We start from the raw sequence: 23,356 nt of genomic DNA, 5'->3' as shown, positions 1-23,356 counted from the left end.
AATATCCACACAAAAAAATATTTGGCTTTATATGATAACTAGAATCATGAAACACCTTGAAGAGAGATCAGAACATTCAGAGATTGTAGAACTGACTTGATGAGTAAAGGTCATAGACTCATATTCATCCCCTGTGAGTGTGGAATTTGGACTCTCTCTATTCTTAAGAATTGCCTCATGCTCATCCTAACAAATGATACATGATCATTGATCAGTGTTAGGTTACAAGTCTTGTAAAACTGCAAGATGCTAACAAATGATACATGATCAGTGTTGTGTGCTAAAAAAATGTTCACGTACGTTTGCATACCGTCAACTCTTGTAAAACTGCAGGATGTTCGGCAAGTAAGTTGAGAGTTAACGACAATGCTACTGAAATGGGCTCAAAGCTAGCGAATAAGAACCCAAAAACCAAATTGATGATGATGTCTTCTGATAAGAATTTCTCCTTATCCATGTCATTTATTGCTTGATCAAGCAAATTGATATGAACTTCACCAACAATTGTGATGAAACCCGATAACAATGATGGTTTGGAACCCCATTGTGATGAAACCCGATAACAATGATGGTTTGGAACCCCATTGTGATGAAACCCGATAACAATGATGGTTTGGAACCTCAAGATCGTTAGACAAGATTTGTTGAGCCTTGACCCGTCATCTAATCAGATGAAACACCAAGACTACGTTGGATTGAAAACGCCACACCAAGAATTCCTAAGAAACTCTCAAGAATCAAGGTGATAAGTTTGGTTGCTTGAACGCCACAAGATTAACTTGATAAGTTCAAGAGTTCTTTTAAGAACCAAGAGGAACACAAGACCTCACAAGGAGAATAGTTTTTCTGAAAACCCAAAATTTATTTTTAAAATTCGTATTACCCATCTATATACTTGGAACAGCCCTCCAAGAATAGGCAAGTCATAATTACAGCTTTGAAAAAAGCACAAAAATTAACCAAAACAAGTTCCCACGTTTTTTTTTGGATTCTTGGACTTTTAAAGGCAGTCAAACAAGCTAAATGACTAGATTTAATGTATTTTAATTTGCCTCTTCAAGTGCTTTGATGACATGGACTAAGTCTTGATTATTATCTGAGCTCATCTTAGTCTTTTCAGAATCAGCCCAATTCTCTTGGACTAGCCCATTTAGTGCTTCCTTGAAACGTTTGGCTCTAAGTCTTGTAATTGGGCCACTAGGAAGTGACAAAGGGTCATGTGCAAATTCAACTCCATCTCCACGTGTATGATCAGCGTGACCAGCTCCTTGATTTGCATCATTCTCCCCCTCTTGAGAAGGATTTGTCCTCAAATTATCACCTACATCAAAAGGAGACAAATCAGCAACATTAAAGCTTGCACTAACACCATACTCACCAAGTAGGTCAAGCTTGTAGGCATTATCATTGATGCGCTCCACTACTTGAAATGGTCTATCCCCCGTGGTAGGAGTTTTGAATGTCGTTTTTCTAGAAAACAATCCTTCCTGAAGTGTAACCAAACCCAATCTCCTGGTTCAAACACTACCTTCTTGCGTCCCTTGTTGGCTTGATGGACATATTGTTGAGTCCTCCTTTTGATGTTCAGCCGTGCCTTTTCATGAATCATCTTTACAAATTCTGCTTTCTTTCTGCCATCTAAGTTCACACGTTCACTTAAAGGTAAAGAAGTTAAATCCAAAGGTGACAATGGGTTAAAACCATAAACAATTTCAAATGGTGAAAACTTAGATGCAGAATGTATACTTCTAATGTAAGCAAATTCAACATATGGCAAACAATCTTCCCATGTTTTCAAGTTCTTTTTAATGATAGCACGCAACAAAGAAGACAAAGTTCTATTTACTACTTCAGTTTGACCATCCATTTGTGAATGACAAGTAGTAGAAAACAACAACTTGGTTCCCAACTTTCCCCACAAAGTCTTCAAAAAGTAACTCAAAAACTTTGCACCCCTATCAGAAACGATGGTCCTAGGCATACCATGTATCCTAACAATTTCTTTGAAGAATAAATCAACTATATGTGATGCATCATCAGTTTTGTGACATGCAATGAAGTGTGCCATCTTGGAAAATCTATCTACCACCACAAAAATTGAATCTCTCCCCCTCTTAGTCCTAGGTAAACCTAAAATAAAATCCATAGAAATATCAGTCCAAGGCTCACTAGGTATTGGCAAAGGGGTGTACAAACCATGGGGTTTCAACTTAGACTTAGCCTGTTTACATGTGATACACTTCTCACAGATTCTTTCCACGTCACGTTTCATATGAGGCCAAAAAAAATGATCATGCAAAATTTCTAAAGTCTTAGCTACACCAAAATGACCCATCAAACCACTATCATGAGCTTCTCTCACAAGCAATTCACGCAAAGAACACCTAGGCACACAGTTTATTCTCCCGAAACAAAAATCCATCATGTCTATAAAAATTACCAAATGCCACTTTTTCACATGCATTGAACACATCACCAAAATCAGAATCTTGTGCATACAAATCCTTAATGTATTCAAAGCTAAGCATTTTTGTATCTAAAATGGAAAGTAAAGCATACCTTCGGGACAATGCATCAGCCACTACATTTTCCTTACCTTGCTTGTATTTGATCACATAAGGAAATGTTTCAATGAATTCCACTCACTTGGCATGGCGTTTGTTCAACCTTTGTTGCCCTTTCAAATGCTTCAAAGATTCATGATCTGTGTGAATCACAAATTCCTTTGGCCATAGGTAGTGTTGCCAATTTTCCAAAACCCTTACCAAGGCATACATCTCCTTATCATAAGTGGGGTAATTTAGGGCTGCCCCACCCAACTTTTCACTGAAATAAGCAACTGGACGGCCTTCTTGCATCAAAACAGCTCCAATAACTAGTCTTGAAGCATCACACTCAATTTTAAAAGTTTTAGCAAAGTTAGGTAAAACAAGCAAAGGTGCATTAGTTAACTTTTCTTTGATCTGATTAAATGCCTTTTCTTGTTCTTTCCCCCACTTAAACAGCACATTTTTCTTGATGACTTCAGTAAGAGGGGCGGCTAAGCTACTAAAATCACGTACAAACCGTTTATAGAAACTAGCTAAGCCGTGGAAACTCCTCACTTGGCTGATTGTTGAAGGCGTTGGCCACTCTTGGATTGCCTTCACCTTTTCCTTATTCACCTCAATTCCTCTTTTACTAACAACAAAACCAAGAAACACAAGCTTATCCGTACAAAATGTTCACTTTTTGAGGTTAGCAAACAATCTTTCTTTCCTTAGAATTTCCAAAACAGATTTCAAATGCATTACATGTTCTTCCAAATTTTTGCTATAAATTAGGATATCATCAAAATACACAACTACAAATCTACCAATAAATGCACGCAAAGCATGGTTCATCAAACGCATAAAAGTGCTTGGAGCATTAGTTAAGCCGAAAGGCATCACTAACCATTCATACAAACTATGTTTAGTCTTAAAAGCAGTTTTCCATTCATCACCTTCCTTCATCCTAATCTGATAGTAACCACTATTAATATCAATTTTTGTAAAGACACAAGAACCATGTAATTCATCCAGCATATCATCTAATCTAGGAATGGGATGACGATATTTTACCGTTATGTTGTTGATGGTTCGGCAGTCAACACACATCCTCCATGTTCCATCCTTCTTAGGAACTAATAACACTAGGACTGCACAAGGACTCATGCTTTCACGCATGTATCCCTTCTCCAATAATTCACCTACTTGCCTCTAAAGTTCCTTGGTCTCCTCGGGATTACTCCTATAAGCAGGTCAATTTGGAATTGATGCACCAGGTATGAAATCAATTTGATGTTCAATCCCTCGAATTGGAGGTAAACCATGAGGTACCTCTTCGGGAAGGACATCTTCAAACTCCTGCAAAAGAGAAACAACATTGCTCGGCAAAATTCCAATGAGATCATTAGTACATAAAAGAGCCTCCTTGTATATGAGTACAATAAGGGGCTGGTGTGAAAATAATGCTCTCTTGATCTCACTTTCTTTTGCAATGTAATTGAATTTTTCCTCTCTTGCTCTCATTATGGCCGAAATCATCTCTCTTTCTTTTTCACTCTGATCAATGTTTTTCTCTCTTTTTTTTTTAACTCTTTTTTTTTTCAATTTCGGCCTTCCTTTCTTTTTCCTTTTTTTTTTTTTTTATTTATCATTTGATCTTTGTAAGTTTAATTGGTCCTCCCTGACCTGTTTTGGAGTTAATGGCACAAGAGTAATGGGCTGCCCTTTAAGAGTGAAAGAATACTTATTTGTAAATCCATCATGCTTAACCCTCCGATCATACTGCCATGGTCTTCCCAACAATAAATGGCATGCATGCATGGGAACCACATCACATAGCACCTCATCCTCATATTTGCCAATGGATAATGCCACCAACACTTGTCTTGTCACCTTGATTTCGCCACATTCATTCAGCCACTGAAGCCGGTAAGGTTGAGGATGTTTCATGGTAACTAAGGCCAATTTTTCCACCAAATAAGTGCTGGCTACGTTTGTGCAGCTCCCTCCATCGATAATGACACTGCAAACTTTGTTATTTACAAAGCACTGAGTATGAAACAAATTCTCCCTTTGGTTACTTTCTTCCTCCTTAACCTGCACATTGAGGACTCACCTTGTTACTAATAAATCTCCAGCCACAACATTTTGCTCATCATCGGCATCCTCCAAAGATGGCATGTCAACATTTTCTACCTCTTCCTCATTCTCCGACTCACGCCTTGAGCATTTATCACCATCACCCTTTTGTTTACACACTGGCTGGATATGTGTCCCCGCCTTTGACATTTAAAACACTTAATATCATGGGTTTTGGAACTTGAAGCCTCGGTTAAAGTAGTGGTGTTCTTTGAGTTGGCACTTTTAGATGGTTCAAATTTTGGCTTATTTTGCAGCTGCTCGTCCCTTTTTGGAGCTGTCTTCCACTGACTAGTCATAGGTTGTCCCCTCCTAGCCAATCCTTTCCGTTTGAATTGCTCCTCCACCTTTATGGCTTGATGCACCATATCCGTCAATTCAACATAGTGTTGCATCTCAAATATATCCGCAATTTCACGATTTAAATCGTGCAAGAACCTAGCCATTGTGGCTTCCCGGTCCTCTTCTACACTAGCCCGGATCATAACTACCTCCATCTCCTTGTAATACTCATCCACACTCTTGGAACCTTGAGTTAACCTTTGCAACTTTTGATACAATCCCCTATAATAGTGATTAGGTACAAAACGCTTCCTCATAAGCATTTTCATCTCCTCCCAAGTGTCCACAGGTGGCTCTCTATTCCTCCTCCTATTAATCAATAATTGATCCCACCACACAATAGCATAATCGGTAAATTCAATTGCAGCCAACTTAACCTTCTTTATCTCCGAATAGTTGTGACAATCAAACACCATCTCCATTTTAGTTTCCCACTCCAAATAAACTTCAGGATCATTTTTGCCTTGAAAAGATGGGATTTTAATCTTTATGTTTCCTAAATCATTATCCCTCCTAGGCCTACCCATCCTAGCTTCTCTATTCCCATACCCATGCTCAAACTTGCCTCGGTTCACATATGGCTCATCAACCTCCTCCGACTCCGCCTCTTCCTCAACATTCTGCCATGGAACACGCCCACCTTGCTGCCTGTTATGGATGTCATGTTGCTGGCCTCTAGGAGTTCCCGTTTCTACCTTATCCAATCTCTCATGAATAGGTTCAATTTCAACCCTCAACATACGCCTTATCTCCCCTAGCAGTGCTTGCATTTGGAGGTTCTGATCTATTGGTTGTCGAAGTTCTTCGGTTGTGTCTTCTTCTTGATTGTTGGCCATGTTTAAAATCTGCAAAACAAGGTTAGAATCCTCACAGGCCCTCCCTCACGTGTTTCACTCAAGAATTGATACACTCGCACTCGTGTTTTCACTCTAAACAGCTTTTACCCTCTTATGGTCTCACACACTCTTGCCTTTTTCCACTCTTTTGTGTCTTCTTTAGTTCTTAATCGAACTTCAAGAAACTAATTCAAAATAATCCAACAGTAATTTAGAATGATAAACAACCAAAACTCATCAAAAAGGTCAAGAACTTGAATAAGGTGAGGAACAAGATTGAGAAATTTTTTTTTTTGAGTGAGGAACAGGAAATAGAATGAATATAAAAGATAGGCAAACTTATCTTAGAACCAAAGCTCTGATACCAAAATGATATGAATTTCACCAACAATTGTGATGAAACCCGATAATAATGATGGTTTGGAACCCCAAGATCGTTAGACAAGATTTGTTGAGCCTTGACCTGTCATCTAATCAGATGAAACACCAAGACTACGTAGGATTGAAAACGCCACACCAAGAATTCCTAAGAAACTCTCAAGAATCAAGGTGATAAGTTTGGTTGCTTGAACGCCACAAGATTAACTTGATAAGTTCAAGAGTTCTTTTAAGAACCAAGAGGAACACAAGACCTCACAAGGAGAATAGTTTTTCTGAAAACCCAAAATCCATTTTTAAAATTCGTACTACCCATCTATATACCTGGAACAGCCCTCCAAGAATAGGCAAGTCATAATTACAGCTTTGAAAAAAGCACAAAAATTAACCAAAACAAGTTCCCACGTTTTTTTGGATTCTTGGACTTTTAAAGGCAGTCAAACAAGCTACATGACTAGATTTAATGTATTTTAATTTGCCTCTTCAAGTGCTTTGATGACATGGACTAAGCCTTGATTATTATCTGAGCCCATCTTGGTCTTTTCAGAATCAGCCCAATTCTCTTGGACTAGCCCATTTAGTGCTTCCTTGAAACGTTTTGCTCTAAGTCTTGTAATTGAGCCACTAGGAAGTGACAAAGGGTCATGTGCAAATTCAACTCCATTTCCACGTGTATGATCAGCATGACCAGCTCCTTGATTTGCATCACAAATCTTCAAAATGTCTTTTTGGTGAATTGATTCTCTCTTTAAATATTTGGATAAATTTCATTCACACCCTCTGAAGTTTGGGCTAATGCCAATCAAGTTCATGACATTTCAAATTAACCACTTTAGTCCCTAAAGACAATTTAATCCTAATTATGTTAGCCTCCGTTACTCATTTTATTTTACTTTCTCAAACCTCTCTCTCTCTCTCTCTCTCTCTCTCCCCCTCTCTCTCTCTCTCTCTCTCTCAAACCCCACCCACTTTCCTCTCTCTACTTACCCTTTCATTTTCTCTTTCTGCTTTTCACAATAGTGGTTTGTGGGTTTAGTGGTTTTGGGTCGTGGTTGTGGGTGGCTGAAGTTGGGTTTTGGTTTGTTTTGGGTTTTTTAGTGGTGGTTGGTTCTGATGTATGGTGGGTTTGTTGTGGGTTTTTGGGTTCATGGCCAGTGGTGGTGGTGGTGGTGGGTTTCGATTGGTAGGATGTGTGCTCTTAAATCATATTGTATGATGCTATGTATGGCTTAACGTTGTAATTAATAAAGTACTTTATTATTATCTAAAAATAATGGTAACATGAATATTAAGACATTATCATATAGTCCATGAGATGCATAGTATGTGATCTATGTGATTTAGTCACAGAAGATATCGATCACAAGTTCTTTGTAAACTTAGAATTTTAGTTCGTAGTCGGTGATGAAATTGGGCATTTTATCTTCGAAAACTATAACATATCAACTAATATGACTTGTCTTGATCATGGAAATGGAGATTTCTAGTTGGTATGTTGATATGTTTTAAGAGTTAAAACATATTGAACTGGACCGATGTAAGATTTATTATTCTCCTAACGGCTGTCAAATGAATAATAAATCTCACGACTTATGTTTACATGAACTCTTAATCCTGGGAGAATAATAGACCTGATCATGAGGTGTAGGTTGCTTTGATATATCAGAAGTGAGATCTAAAGTCAATGATCAAAACCAGATCTAAAGTCAATGATCAAAACCTCAGTATGTTAGGTAGCCACATTTAGTGTTGATGGAACATATATTCTCAAGAGAGAATTCATAGTCTCTTAACGGAGATATAAAATATCCCTTTGAGATATAAAATATCCCTTTGAGATAAGTTTAATGAATTTGGTTATTCAAAGTGTTAGGCCTAACCACTTTAATAGACCTGATCATGAGGTGTAGGTTACTTTGATATATCAGAAGTGAGATCTAAAGTCAATGATCAAAACTAGATCTAAAGTCAATGATCAAAACCTCAGTATGTTAGGTAGCCACATTTAGTGTTGATGGAACATATATTCTCAAGAGAGAATTCATAGTCTCTTAACGGAGATATAAAATATCCCTTTGAGATATAAAATATCCCTTTGAGATAAGTTTATTGGATTTGGTTATTCAAAGTGTTAGGCCTAACCACTTTTGTAAGGAGTTACTAAAGTATATATTTATGAAATTGGATTTCATAAATATATGATGAATAACATTAAAGGATTAAACTGGGTACTCAAGGAATTAAGATGCAGTAATTTACAAAGTGGCAATTTACATTCATAACTTTGTATTACTACAAATATTTTATGAAGGGGTTGCATATATAATAAAGTCTTGAGATATAATTTATAAATAAGGCCTAGAGTGCAACTATATTTATATAGTGATATTAAATATAGTTAATGGTAACTTTGGACTTGTCAAGAGTTGGCAAAAAAGACCAAGGCCCATTGGAGCTAATGTCTTATTGGTCTCTTTTGGTCTCACTCCAAGCCACATACTAAAGCCCAATTGGAAAGGCCCCAAAAGCCAACCCAATTAGGTAATCAGTTAGATATAAAGAGAGAAACATACAGAATATAATTGTGTGTGTGACACTATTGTGAAATGGTATATGTGAGTGAGAGATACACTCTTATTCTCCCTTGAACTAATTGAGGGACCACACTTCTTGGACATTAGTGGAATTGGAGTGAAGATTAAAAGTGTTCCCAAGTACTTTTAATCTTTGTTTTGAAATTCATTGCTTCAAGGTACGCTCTCTTGTTTTTGAATTCTAAAATTTACATAATGCATGTTATCAATTGTAAACGAAGTAGATCCGTTTATTTTCCGCTGCGTATGTTTTGTATGCGATACAAACATGTATTTCTCCAACATCGATGTGGGTTGGATCTGCAGTGGTGGTTATGAGATCTAATGGAGTGGTGGGTTTACTATAGGTTTTTTAGATTTGGGTTTTGTTGAAGGATTTGAGTTTTGTTATTGTGGATTTGGCTGGGTTTTGTGGTCAATGGCAGTGATGGGTTCTTATATGGGTAGATATGTAGTGGGGGTGGTTGTGGGTTGATATATGGTGGTGGGATTGCTAGGTTTTTTGGATTTGGGTTTTGTTGCTGAGATGGTGGTTGTGGCAGATCTAAGGTAAGTGAGATAGAGGGATGAGTGAATTGAAGAGAGAAAAGATCTAAGGTTAGAGAGAGAGAGAGAGAGAGAGAGAGAGAAGGGGGCCGGGGACAAAGTGAATTGATGAGAGAAGAAGGACGAAAGGGACAGAGGTGAGATTTATCTAGTCTTAGTCCTACGGTGTGGCTGACTTAGTTATACTAGTTGTGGTTCCTTAACAATTTCAAAGTCTGCATTTATTTTGACACACCAGTGGTATTCTTTTTTTTTTTTTTTTGGATGAAGCACCAGTGGTATTACCCAAACAATACAATACATAAGGACTTTTGATAGTGACTTGGACTCCTAGATGATTAGCTGCTCATAGGATTCCTCTAAAGAACTTTGCTTCCACCAAATTCAATGACTTTCCTATTTGATGGACTGCCACCAGAAACATTCAGGACGAAGGAAGAGAGAGTTACCGGGAAGAGAGAGAAGCTAACTAAGGTCTTACAATGTTGAGGGACAAAGTTGTCTTTAGGGACTAAAGTGGTCAGTTTTGAAATCATTTGGACCTCCTTGATATTTGCCCAAATCTCAGGGGTAGTTAATGAAATTTATCCTTTTTTTTAATTGATCTATGTGATTTATTAGGTCAATGTTCCAAAATAATGTTTTTATTTTATTTATAATATAAGGGAAATGCTAATGAGTACTCTTAGAGCATTAGTTAACAATCCATTTTAAGAAAGTTTTGATATTACTTTTATGGAAAATGAAAAAATCAGTCAAAATATTAATTGTTTAATTTGTTTTTTTTCCCATAAAAACTTTATTTAACTAAATTGTTAACCAATATCCTAAGAGCACTCGTTAGCATGACCCATAATTTAACAGTTGGTGAAGGAAGATTTGAACTTTGGGCATATTTGTTACAAACACTATTGGGTCAAATAATTAATTTATAAGTTTAAAACATGACAAGACAAGAAGAGGCCATGCGGAAAATGAATGCCAACAAGGCTACCGAGTCATTAGTACCTAATTGAAGCTCAAAAGAAAGACAAATGACATTAACCCATTGGAGACCGAAGATAAGCTGTTACTTCGAACGGTTTTCCTTAATTGAGAACACGTTAGAAACTTGGGAAAGGCAACGATTACCACGAGGCAATTACTAGAGGATTCTCAACCAAAGTTTATGGAAACAAATGCAATTAAAACATAATGCGTGATAGAAGGGACAAGATTAATTGTCAAAAGCCTCAAGTGTACTGTAAATAGAAATGATCATTTAATAGGAAGGGCACACAATCAAACACAGAAATCCAGAATATCATTTCTCTTTGTATCAAGTAGTCTATAGTTAATCTGTTGGCTTCAAATAGGCTTTATACTTCAAGTTTGTACTTTAGTTCTTAATTGTAGGATATTTACTGTTCTTTTCATTTTCACTTTGAGATAAGCTTGTTAATTTAGGCTTCATAATTTAGGTTGTTTCCTTGTTCACATTGTTAATTTATGTATTTCTCAAAACGTCCTATTAAGTTAGGTGTTACAGAGCTTTGAATCTTATCCTTTAGGTCAAATAATAGCATTTAATAATTTCATATCATTTCAAGTAATATAAAAGCTAGTTTCTACTCAAACTAACACCAAAAGGTGCCCAATACATTCAAGGCTCTTGGACTAAAATTATTTCTAAAGAAAGGTAACAAGAATAAATAACATATATATATATATATATGAAATCATTTTCTTAGAGGATTTTTTTTGTTGTTGTTGATAATTTGCTAGGAGATTTGAATTGGATGTCTTTCTTAAAAATATCAAGAGATGTCAATCAATTGAGATACAAGATTCTTGACTTGCTTTAAAAATTATTTAAATTTATTAGTTTTATCTAGCTGAAAAAATAAGTTCGGTGTATTTAAAAATAAATAAAATTAAGCTTTAACATATTTTACATCAAGTAACTTTAAAAATACGTCAACTAATAAGCTTAAATTTTCATGCCTTCATTATAGATCTCTAGTTTTCCAACTAAAAAGAAAGTGAATAAATAAAACTTGTCACAACTTTTCTTATTTACTTAAACTAACTCTCTCTCTCTCTCTCTCTCTCTCACATTGCAGCACAATGATGTTGGGCCTGTCCACTTGTTTTAGGATTGGCCTTAAGCAATCTGTTAGAAAATGTTGCCACTTGCCATGTTGGTATTTCTGTAATTGTGTGGTTTTTTTTTTTTTTTGGGGGCCTATAGAGGCAAAGGTAAAACAATGGGGACAAATTTGCATCCTAATTGTAATTGGAGGCTTATCTCTTTTTCGTTCAATAGGGGCTTTAATCCAAAGTACCCAACTAGGGGTGGCAATTGGGAGGGTTGAGTCCTAAATAAGTCGGGTATATAATTACCCGTTAACTCATTTATTCTCCGTTTAAATTTATATTATTTACCAATTACCCACCCAATCCATTTAATAACCAATAACCCATTAAATTTAAAGACTTGAAATTTCCAACTGTAGAATATGGCTTGAATTAGGGATTCGACTCCTTGTTGGATTTGGATAAGAAATAAATTTTATTCTTTTTGGGGTATAGTTATTTAAAGCTATCAAGCTCTATTATAAGTTTTGTCTACCACTTGATTTTGAGTTCTATTTGAAATATGAGTGATTCTCTTTTGTGCGTGGAAAAGAAATCTAGTCCTTCTTGATTTTGAATATGCAAGCCGACTCAAGTCTCTTATATAAGCATAATGCTATTTCGGTATATTTGAGAGTGTTTGAGAAAAAGAGGCTTTCTCTTGTTTGGTTCTTTGATATTTGTGAGAGAGAGCTATTTGGGTGTATTTATGATTTGGGTTTGTGAGAGTGATTCTACACCAATTTGTATGATCCCAAATTTGTTATCGTGAAATTTGTTCGTCGTCGCCCATGTATGTAGGCTATTGCTAAACCATGTAATTCTTGGCGTTATGTGTCTATTTTCTTTTGGATTAATTTTCTTCATTCCTATTAATTTTTTGGAGATCTTTCTTAAGCCTTAAATATTCTCACAATCAATCTTGGTAAATTTGAGCTTTCACTATTTTCCAACAAACTGGTATCAAAGCCAAGGTTCACTACCTAGGCGTTTGGATTTGTTCTCTTTGAAGATTTTGGTGATTGGTTTGTGGATTTGATTATTAGGGAGAAATATGTCAGGCAAGCCCTCTAATTCCTCTACAAAATCTTCCGCAGATTCCTCTTGAAAAGCTTTGGCAGAGTCTTCTGCAAAACCTTTGGCAGTTAGGACAATGGTTTCTAATGATAAATTTGAAGTAGAGAAATTTGATGGAACGAATAACTTTGGGATGTGGCAATGCAAAGTAATGGATGTATTGGTCCAACAAGAGTTAGATATTACATTGGAAGACAAACCTGAAGGGATGTCAGACAAGGATTGAGAAAATATCAATGGATAAGCTTGTGGCACTATTTGTTTGTGTTTGGCCAAGAATCTAAAGTATTTTGTTATGAGGGAGACAAAGGCTAAAGAGATTTGGAAGAAATTAGAGGACAAGTACATGACCAAGAGTGTGGAGAATCGTCTCTACTTGAAGAAGAAGCTCTTTCATTTCCAATATTGCGCAAGTATTTCTATGTCTACGCACTTGAATTAGTACAATAAAATACTTGCTGATTTGCAAAATTTGGAAGTTAATATTAGCAACGAGGATAAAGCTCTCTTGTTATTGAATTCATTGCCTGATACTTATGATCATCTAATTATTACACTGTTGTATGGAAAAGATGAGATTAAGTATGATGATGTGTCCAATGTTTTGACTAATTATGAGTATCGTAAGAAAGATAAGCAAGCTCAAAAGGACACAATGACTGAGGCTTTGATTGTTAAGGGTATGTCTAATGATAAGAACCTTGAAAAAGATGAGTGTGTCTATTGTCACAAAAATGGGCATTGGAAGAAAGATTGTTCTCTATTGCAAAACACGGACAAGACAAATTTGTTCGTCTCTGCAAAATTCTTATCTGAAAATTTTCTTTTTGTTTTGTAAAATTTGTGTTTGGTTGACGAGAAAACTTAGGCTTAGAAAAGAAAATATAAGAAATGGTATGGAGGAAGATGTTATTCACTTTCAATATTTTTCATGCTATTTTTTGTTTTAATTTTTAATTTTTGCTTATTTTAGCAAATTGTAAAACAAAGATTATAGTGATTTTTTCTCTTAGAACTCACCGTTTGATGTATTGTTGTGTTAGATTTAATTATTTTGTTTTCTTTGCATGAGAATGAGAAATTTTTAGTTGTTGATATTTTAAAAAAAAATTCTTGGATACTGAAAAACTAGAGAGAGGTAGGAAATTTCAAGTTTTTGAATTTAATGGGTTAAATGGGTGGGTTGGTTATTAAATGGGTTGGGTGGATAATGGGTAAATAATATAAATTTAAACAGGTAATAAATGAGTTATTATATATCCGACTCATTTAGGACCCAACTCAAAATCTACCCAACCCACCCAGTTGCCACCCCTAGTTGGGTACTTTGGATTAAAGTCCCTATTGAACCCAAAAGAGATAGCCTCCGATTACAATTAGGATGCAAATTCGTCCCCATCGTTTTACCTTTCCCTTTACAAGCCCCCAAAAAAAAACACACACACACACACAATTACGGAAATACCAACATGGCAAGTGGCAATGTTTTCTAACACAACACTTATGGCCAATCCTAAAACAAGTGGACAGGCCCAATATCATTGTGCTGAAATGATATATATATATATATATATATATATATATATATATATATATATATATATATATATATATATGGATTGGAGCATACAACATCCATTATATTATGATCGCTTTTTATCATTAGATTAGAAACTTTACCAATTATACCAAATTAGCTAGAATACAAGTTAATAAATCTAAAAAGTCTCACTTAAATTTACTTATTTTATTTAAAAAATCTCTCATTAAACCTCAAAAAGACCCAATTTCCTCATCACCTTGTTGAAGTCATCTATGCCCTCTTGCCAAAAGTCCCTTCTCTCTCATTCTCTCTCAGAACGAAGCCCAACCAAAAGCACTTACTTTCACTAAACCCATTAAATCGCAATGACAATCCCATCCATTAAACTCTAATTCCATTCAATCCAAATGAATTCTTAGTGGAATGTGAATTCAACAAACTTTAATAAGTTATTCAAATTGAGCAGTTTTGATATGGCTTAAAATGGATAAAGATTGGGCCCAGTGCACATGAGCACAAGATCCATTGGGATGTTGACATGTATCAATATCTCAATGGGTCTAGTGCTCCTATGTACAAGACCTAAGCTGGTTCCAACTTAAAATATACACGTAGGTTGTAGCACAACATGCTTCCTCAAGCTCAAATAAAAAATAGGGCAAACATGAAGGTTTTAGAGAGATAGAATGAAATAAATGTAAAATCAGACAAGACAATATTGGTACATTTCAATAAGTTGTCCAATTATTTTGTATTTTTTTTATTTTAGAAAAAATATTTGGTATTCTTTCGAGTTATTTAAACGAAAAATATTTTCTTTTATAAATCTTTGTCTTAATATAATTCCCATTCCATTTAAATCAATTGTCATCAAAATATAAATTGAACAAAAACCAATTAGTTATATTGTTAAAGTCTCTTGTCTTCAAACTAGTTAGTGAACGTCATCGGTCGAAATTCTATTGTATTAGCAAAAAAATAAAAACAAAAACATTCTATTTAAATGAATTATTAGTAAAACATAGATTGAACAAACTTTAACAATGTAATCACATTGGATGTTGATATGGCTTAAAACAGCACATGTTTCCTGTCTCACACACACACACACATCAAAAACATTAATTGCTAATAGTATACTGAGAGAGAGAGAGAGAGAGAGAGAGAGAGATAAATTAAAGGAAAATTCTTATTTCACATACTCAATTTTATAATGTTTCACACAATTCCCACACTTTCATAGCTAGTGGGCACGTTTTATAGATGATGAATTATTGGATGTGACACAATCAAAGCCCTTAAGGCAAGAAAATAAATACTTACATTTGGATAATAAGTATCCAATTATTTTTGGTAATTGAAATATCTTATTTCAATAAGGATATATCTATTATTTTGCATGAAATAAAAATGTATTTTAATTGCTTATCGCAGAGAATTTAATGTGGAGGCCATCTGTAAATCCGAGAACAGGATTTCGAACATTGGTTCCACCCTTGACCTTTGTCCACCTATTAAAAGAAAAACAAATTAAGAGAGGTTCAGTGTTGTAGGATATTACATATTAGTTGCATCTTAAATTTATCCATATTACAATTAAGATTTTATTTACGGTGTGATAAGATTTTATTTAGTTGTACCTCAATAAGCACCCCTCTTGGTATTTTTAACTTCAAATCCCACATTTCCCAACAATCGAATAATAAAAATAAATAAATAATTCTTTAATTTTATAGTGTTTGATTTGAATCCTGAAATATATCAATTTCAATTGAGAGTTTTCTTTTATCCCATGACAAACTCGGCAGCAAACATTATGTTACAACAATTGCACAAGTTAGATCGTAAAGGGGAACACATTACCTATATTTGGTGACCAAAACATGGAGGAAGGTAGCCAAGAACGTTTTACTATACTCTGCCCCAGCACATTGTCTAATTCCTCCTCCAAAAGGCATGAAATTCTTAGATACAAACAATGAGTCAAGATCCTGTTGCATTTATAAAAATGTTGTCAAGGAAATTGTCCTGAATAAACAACAATAATATGAGGGAAAACAAGTCTCTTATAAGTGGTTGGATCATCTATTTCTTTCAATAAGGCTACAACTACATACCTTCCAGCGCCATGGATTGAAAGCAAGTGGATCCTTGTATGTGTTTGGGTTTAATTGAATAGCGGAATTTACAAGCATAATGGTCCAACCAGCTGGAATTGTATATCCTGGTATGCACTTGGCCAATCATTTATACTTCAACTGGATATATGTGAAGACATTGAACTGAATATATGCATGTAAGAACATACCTTTAAATTCAATATCTTTCAGTGCTTTTCGTAGTAACCCAGGAGCAACACTTCCCAACCTAAGAACTTCATTGATTACCTATAATTTCCACACAACAAAATATTTGGGTTTATATGATAACTAGAATCATGAAACACCTTGAAGAGAGATCAGAGCATGCAGAGATTGTAGAACTGACTTGATGAGTAAAGGTCATCGACTTATATTCATCCCATGTGAGTGTGGAATTTGGACTCTCTCTGTTCTTAAGAATTGCCTCATGCTCATCCTAACAAATGATACATGATCATTGATCAGTGTTAGGTTACAAGTCTTGTAAAATTGCAAGATGCTAACAAATGATACATGATTACTGTTGTGTGCTAAAAAAATGTTTTTGTAAATTTACATACCGTCAACTCTTGCAAAACTGTGGGATGCTCCGCAACTAAGTTGAGAGTCAACGACAATGCTGCTGAAATGGACTCAAAGCTAGCGAATAACATTGCAAAAACCACATTGACGATGAGGTCTTCTGATAAGAATTTCTCCTTATCCATGTCATTTATAGCTTGATCAAGCAAATCTTCATAATGTCTTTCTGGTGAATTGATTCTGTCTTTTAATATTTTCCTCAACATACTCAATGCTTCATTTTGGTCCTAAAAAATGAAAAGTGAAATTTAAATTAATGAATCTAAAGTCATTTCAAATGAATATTTTTCGGATAATTTTGTACTTTCTCATTATTTTGATTACCTTTAAACATTTATGGAATGTAGTACCAGGGATATTCAAGGGAAATGATATGAAACCTCCTAGGATATTAGTGAACTTCTCGCTCATTTTCATAGGTGAATTTTCAGCATCATAACTAATGAATAGCTTTGCAGTGAAATCAAATGCCATCTACAATTTCCAACAAACTTAGATTTGTCATAACTTGAACAACAACAAATTATACACTATCAAATAACAATAAGTCTATAGTCACAACAAAATTCACCACTATCTAAATAGTGGTGGCTCCAAAAAAATTTTTCAGGGTGTTTCTCAATAAGCATAAATTACACAATTTAATAAAATGAAAAATTTAATGAAACATAATATTTAGTGACACTTTTCGTGTAAATTTAATCAAATTTCCTTAGAATGGACAATCACATGTTTAATTATAATCATAAAAATAAAAAGTTTATTATATATATATAATGAATTAATTGGTGTTATATAAAAATTAAGTAACTTTTTAAGTTTATTCACTTAATTAACTAAAACTATTATTTATTCTAATCAAAATTATTGGAAAAAGAAAAAAGAAAAGTAGTTGTACAATGAAAAAAGCTAAATTAACGTGACTTTGACCAATTAGTTGTATAATATATATTATAATGTTTTTGAGAAAAAGTAGTTGTACAATGACAATGTGTCAGGTAAAGTAAAAACTAAAAGTAAAGCCGTGGTATAAGCTTAAAAGAATATAAAAGCATGTGGTCTTGTTGCTTAAAAGACCCTAATATATTGTTAAGTTGCTCAAATTATGAACCAAAATTTAATTTTATTGGCATAAAAAAAATTCAGAGTGTTCCCAATTTTTTTTTAAAAGGTAGATAAATATAAAATTTTAAATTATTATGTATAATTATTTTTTTCAAGTCAGGGTGGTCCCATATTTAAAGTGTCAAGTTATTAATGATGAATAATAATGTAGTGTCAATGGTAGGCCCATATAAGAATCAATAATAACCTGCCAAACGAATAGGTGAGAAATTTGTTGTGAAAAATGTTGTCTTAACAATGCTCATCGAGTATATGAGTCTATATTAAGGGAAAGTTGAAAATTACCACTGATGCTGCATGTTTCATTTCAACTAAAGGATGACTTGACCATGTTTGTAGGGTTTTGTTAACAAATTCTTCAATTTGAGGAAGCAAATTTTCCTTAAGTGGATCAGCACCACAGTGATTCAATATGATACTTCTAAAGTACTTGTGGACAACACCAATTACATTTATCTTATTTTCGCCTTCCATGTTGAAAAGCTTGGCAAATGAATCCATGTACCACACTTCAACTAATCTTCCTTCTTGTTTAACAATGTAATGGTTGAATTCAGGATCTATTGATAATACTATGGGTGAACCAGCCACACTAGTTCGAAATATTGGCCCATATCTGAAAGAGGGGAAAACAGAAGAAGAGTTACATTTGTTAGATCAAATAATTAAATTCATCATTTTTTTTTTTTTTTTGCTTTAAGCTTTTGGAACAACTTAATATCATTAATGACAATTAGTTTGTCTAATCAAAGTGCTTAATCTTTACAATAAATGCTATTTGAAGGGGGGGCTATTAATGATTGTTGGACTTGACATGACAAAGTTGCCCAAAGCAGATTTTGTTTGATCAGTGTAGGGACTTCCTAGACATAGGCGAGCTAGAAGGTCGAGGGTGGGGGCAATTGTCCCTGGCTCGCCAAAAGAAAATTAAAAGACAAGTCAATAGCTTAAGTGTAATTTTATAACTTTTTGCCCCCTCCTATTTATAATTTGATTTTTTGTGAGTTTTATTTAGGCATATCTTATTAATATTTTTTTTTCATTTTTTTATGAACATAATTTTTTTCCACCACTTGTTAAGATAACAATATGCGAGTGGTAAACAATCACTTTCCCATAAACTTAACACTGACGTCACTTTAACTTTCACTACTCACAATCAACTAGTTCAAAATGTTGTGTCACAATACTTTTGCTAATTGTTTTTATCAGATTTATAATCAATACACTATTACCCCTTCTTTATGTCAAAATTCATTAAAAAAAAATTGTTTCCAATTCTATCAATGTTTTAAGGTTTAAAACCTGTAAAAATAAAATGAAGGTACGGCAAGCGAGGCAAAAAAGTAAAGCTAGAGTTCTGACAAATGGAGAAAAATAAGATCAATGTTGCTATCTTTCAAAAGTAATACTAAAAAAAAACCATAATATGACCTCAAATTAATTAGATAATATTTTGTTTTCCTTCATAAAAATTTGGGAAGATTACATACTAACATAAATTTAAGTTTTATTTAGTGTATATCTAACTCTTAAAAAAAATTTATTCATACATGTAATTTTGGCATCCAACAAAAAATTTTAAAACGGGTTATTTATGCTGAAAATATAAGAAAATGTAATAAATATGTCATCGAAGGTTTTCTTACATTAAAATAGCACTCAATACATACATAGATGATATTTTTATTTCATATTGGTATCAAGTAGGAGGTGGTATATGGTGTTTCCAGTGTATGCATCTTCTCTCTCATATGAGGGTGAACCCCGCACTTATGGGGTCCACCCTCATGTGAGAGAGAAGATACATGCATCGGAAACATAATGTATTTTCTCATTAAGTAGATATGAGTAAATTCATATATTCTACCTTCTGTTTCATCCCCTTGCCCATAACAACTTAACAAGAGACTCATACATACGTAAATACATAAACACATACTTGTACGTAGAACAGTGATATATACTATAAAAACACATGCACACACACTAGTTACCAAAAAAGAATTATTAATAATAAAGACACACAATAAGTGGCATGTTTACGTACTTCTGAGCTTTCTTTTTGATAAATGGATGGAGGTCTAGAGAGTAACTTGGAACAATCAACTGAAGGGTCTCTCCAATAAGGGGTAGACCCATGGAACCTGGAGGGAGGACTCCATTGCACTTTGGATTGCTCCATTTGTTAAGCCAGTAACCCAAATATATGACCAGTGCTGCTACAATTAATCCAATTGTCCACATTTCTGGTAGATTTGGTTGAAGATGTTATGTAGAACCCTTAGAAGCAAGTAGTGGTTTGGTTTGTAAATCTCTTGCTTTCCTTCTTTAGAAATGGATGAAATATATAAGAAGCAAAGAAGTGTTATGAGATAAGAACCGTTGGAACAAGACTAGTTCTAATTAATCAACCAATAATAATTAATACAGTGTACTTTTTTTTTTAGAATCATTAGTATAGAATCAAGGACTCCGTTAAAATGTGGTGGAGTCGAGGACACCATTAGTTTGTTAGAGTCAAGGACACCATTAAAATATGGTAGAGTCATGGACTTCATTAAAGGTTTGTTTGGATACAGCTAAAAGCTGAAAACTGAAAATACTGTACCAAAATAATTATTAAATGTATAGATAGTGCTGTGGGACCCATTTTTAATGAAAAAGTTGCTAAAAAAAGAGATTTATGTGTCCCGTAAATAGTGCACGAAACCCATTGGAAACACCACAGCCACACAGAAATGCACTTGAAAACAAAAAAAACAAATGCAGACGCTTGAAATGTGTGGAGTGTAGACATTTAAAGTGGTAGTGGGTCCCGTGCACAATGCATCCAGACCAAAGACAGACCCAGTGAACTACCTTTCATTCTGATCGTGACGTTTACCCGGTTCACCTTTCAGCTACGTCCGAGGGCGCTCGGTCCTTATATCTACGCCATTCTCACGAATCTTCCTTTAGCTGCAACGAGAAAGAGGCCAAGTGAGCCCCCATACCCCACCACCCCCCCTCCCATCATTATACCCCACCACCCCCTCCTCCCATCATTGTAAGAAAAGCCTGCACGATTAGGTGGAAAAACGGGCTTTCTATTCCGTTTTCGACCAAGCTGTTGTACATATTGGAAATGTAGGTTAACCGTGCAGGTTCCTCTATTTGGTTAAGCAAGTTATGAATGATTGTGGAAAAGGGAGCGTTCATAGATGGAGTAAGCCCATATTGGGGAAAAATATCGTCCAAAAGTTGACCCATTGACAAATGTGATGGAGCACTTCTCAGTATTAAAAAAAAATTTTAAAAAAATTAAAAATAAATAAAAAAACTGAAAACGCAAACTCTAGAAACACAGCCGCTATCCAAGCGCTGCCTAAAATATGAGTTTTACAAATGTGAGTAGTGCACATTCAAGATAATGCATCTCTTAATTACAATCCCTTGTTTCAAGGGAAAACCCTTTGATTCCAAGCACGTCATCTTTGCACATAAGTGTACTTATTTTCATGTTTAAGGAGGTATGTGTCTTTATTTATTTGCGGCTGTACCTAATAATTTATTTAGGTAGCCAACGTACCCTTGACAGGGATCAAGCTAATTCATACTTCCTAATTGGAGGTTTTAGATTTAAAATCCTCAAATTGATTTTGCCCAATTTAAATGATGGACATTTAAGTCAAACACTTTTTATTCAATTAAGTATCAACTTAATTTTGCTTTTAGGTGAGATAATTGGTTATAATCTCATGGATAAGTCAATGACCATCTTTTTATGGAAATAGAATCAAGGATTCCCTCTTTGAGAAGTTGAATGTCCAAGCAATTTTTACTTTTCTTTCATTTGCTTCTTTGTAGGAATTTTAATGAATATTTTGATTGAGGTTCCCAAATTTAATTAAGGGAAAGAAAACTACTTTGAAGCTTTTTTTTTTTTTTGTGTACTTGTTTGAGGAATTGGGAATTGAAAATTTTCTTCAAATCAATTTTTTTATGTTCATTTTATTTTGTAAATTATTAACTCCAATCTTGATTAAGAAATTAGGAATCCACAAAAAATTAGTCATGTTGGAATTTGAAGGAATTAGAATCCTCAATTTATTTAAAATAATTTTGGGAATTAAGGACTCCATTGAAATGTGGTTAAGTTTAGGACTCCATTAGTTTGTTAGAGTCAAGGACTCCATTAAAATATGGTAGAGTCAATGACTCCATTAATTGGGTAGAGTCAAGGACTCCATTAAAATATGAGTTTTATTGATGTGAGTAGTGCCCATTCGAGATAATGTATGTCCTAATTACAATCCCTTATTTCAAGGGAAGACCCTTTGATTCCAACGACATCGTCTTTGTAAATAAGTTCATTTATTTTCATGTTTAAAGAGATATGTGTTTTTATTTATTTGTGGCTGCGCCTAATAATTTATTTAGGTTGCCTACGTACCGTTAATGGGGATCAAGCTAATTCGTAGTTCTTAATTTGATGTTTTAGATTTAAAATCCTCAAATTGATTTTGCCCGATTTAAATGATGGACATTTAAGTCAAACACTTTGTATTTAATTAAGTATCAACTTAATTTTTCTTTTGGGTGAGATAATTGGTCATAATCTCATGGATAAGTCAATGACCATGTTTTTATGGAAATTGAATCAAGGATTCTCTCTTTGAGATGTTGAATGTCCAAGCAATTTTTCCTTTTCTTTCATTTGCTTCTTTGTAGGAATTTTAATGAATATTTTGATTGAGGTTCCCAAATTTAATTAAGGGAAAGAAAAATCCTTTGAAGCAATTTTTTTTTTTTTTTTTTTTTTTGTACATGTTTGAGGAATTGGGAATTGGAAAATTTCTTCAAATCAATTTTTTATGTTCATTTTATTTTTTAAATTATTAACACCAACCTTGATTAAGAAATAAGGAATCCACAAAAAATTAGTAATGTTAGAATTTGAAGGAATTAGAATCCTCACTTTATTTTAAATAATTTTGGGAATTAAGGACTCCATTGAAATGTGGTGAAGTTTAGGACTCCATTAGTTTGTTAGAGTTTAGGACTCCATTAATTGGGTAGAGTCAAGGACTCCATTAAAATATGAGTTTTATTGATATGAGTAGTGTCCATTCAAGATAATGTATCTCTTAATTACAATCTTTTGTTTCAAGTGAAGACCCTTTGATTCCCACCTTATCTTTTTTGTAAATAAGTTCATTTCTTTTAATGTTTAAGGAGATATGTGTTTTTATTTGTTTGTGGCTGCGCCTAATAATTTATTTATGTGGCCTACATACCTTTGACGGGGATCAAGCTAATTCGTAGTTCTTAATTCTAGGTTTTAGATTTGAAATTCTCAAATTAATTTTTCCCAATTTAAATGATGGACATTTAAGTCAAACACTTTGTATTTAATTAAGTATCAACT

General features: G+C 34.1%; 1 protein-coding gene across 2 annotated transcripts; it reads right to left on the bottom strand.

Annotated features, from left to right (window-relative positions):
- Nucleotides 1-15,269: 15,269 nt before the first annotated feature.
- On the bottom strand, nucleotides 15,270-20,301 carry LOC142642710 (cucurbitadienol 11-hydroxylase-like). 2 transcript variants are annotated; one of them, XM_075817117.1, is made up of 9 exons: nucleotides 19,997-20,301; nucleotides 18,232-18,562; nucleotides 17,146-17,295; nucleotides 16,800-17,048; nucleotides 16,586-16,675; nucleotides 16,407-16,485; nucleotides 16,216-16,322; nucleotides 15,962-16,089; nucleotides 15,270-15,609 (listed from the first exon to the last, which is right to left on the bottom strand). In XM_075817117.1, the coding sequence occupies exons 1-9, from the start codon at nucleotides 20,191-20,193 to the stop codon at nucleotides 15,516-15,518; spliced, it is 1,425 nt and encodes a 474-aa protein (XP_075673232.1). In that variant the 5' UTR covers nucleotides 20,194-20,301; the 3' UTR covers nucleotides 15,270-15,515. The 2 variants fall into 2 exon arrangements, with proteins under 2 accessions (XP_075673232.1, XP_075673233.1); XM_075817118.1 differs by lacking the exon at nucleotides 17,146-17,295.
- Nucleotides 20,302-23,356: the final 3,055 nt, after the last annotated feature.

Source organism: Castanea sativa, chromosome 7 (genome assembly GCF_040712315.1).
Source record: "Castanea sativa cultivar Marrone di Chiusa Pesio chromosome 7, ASM4071231v1".
NCBI classification, from domain to species: Eukaryota; Viridiplantae; Streptophyta; class Magnoliopsida; order Fagales; family Fagaceae; genus Castanea; species Castanea sativa.
This window is presented reverse-complemented; position numbering and strand designations above follow the sequence as displayed.

Excerpts from the sequence above, each read along its gene's own strand:
- LOC142642710 (XM_075817117.1), bottom strand. The coding sequence starts at position 20,193 with ATGTGGACAATTGGATTAATTGTAGCAGCACTGGTCATATATTTGGGT. Across the intron at positions 16,323-16,406 it reads GAAAGATATTGAATTTAAAG|GATATACAATTCCAGCTGGT; the intron begins GTATGTTCTTAC and ends AGTGCATACCAG. Across the intron at positions 15,610-15,961 it reads GTTTTGGTCACCAAATATAG|GTGGACAAAGGTCAAGGGTG; the intron begins GTAATGTGTTCC and ends TTCTTTTAATAG.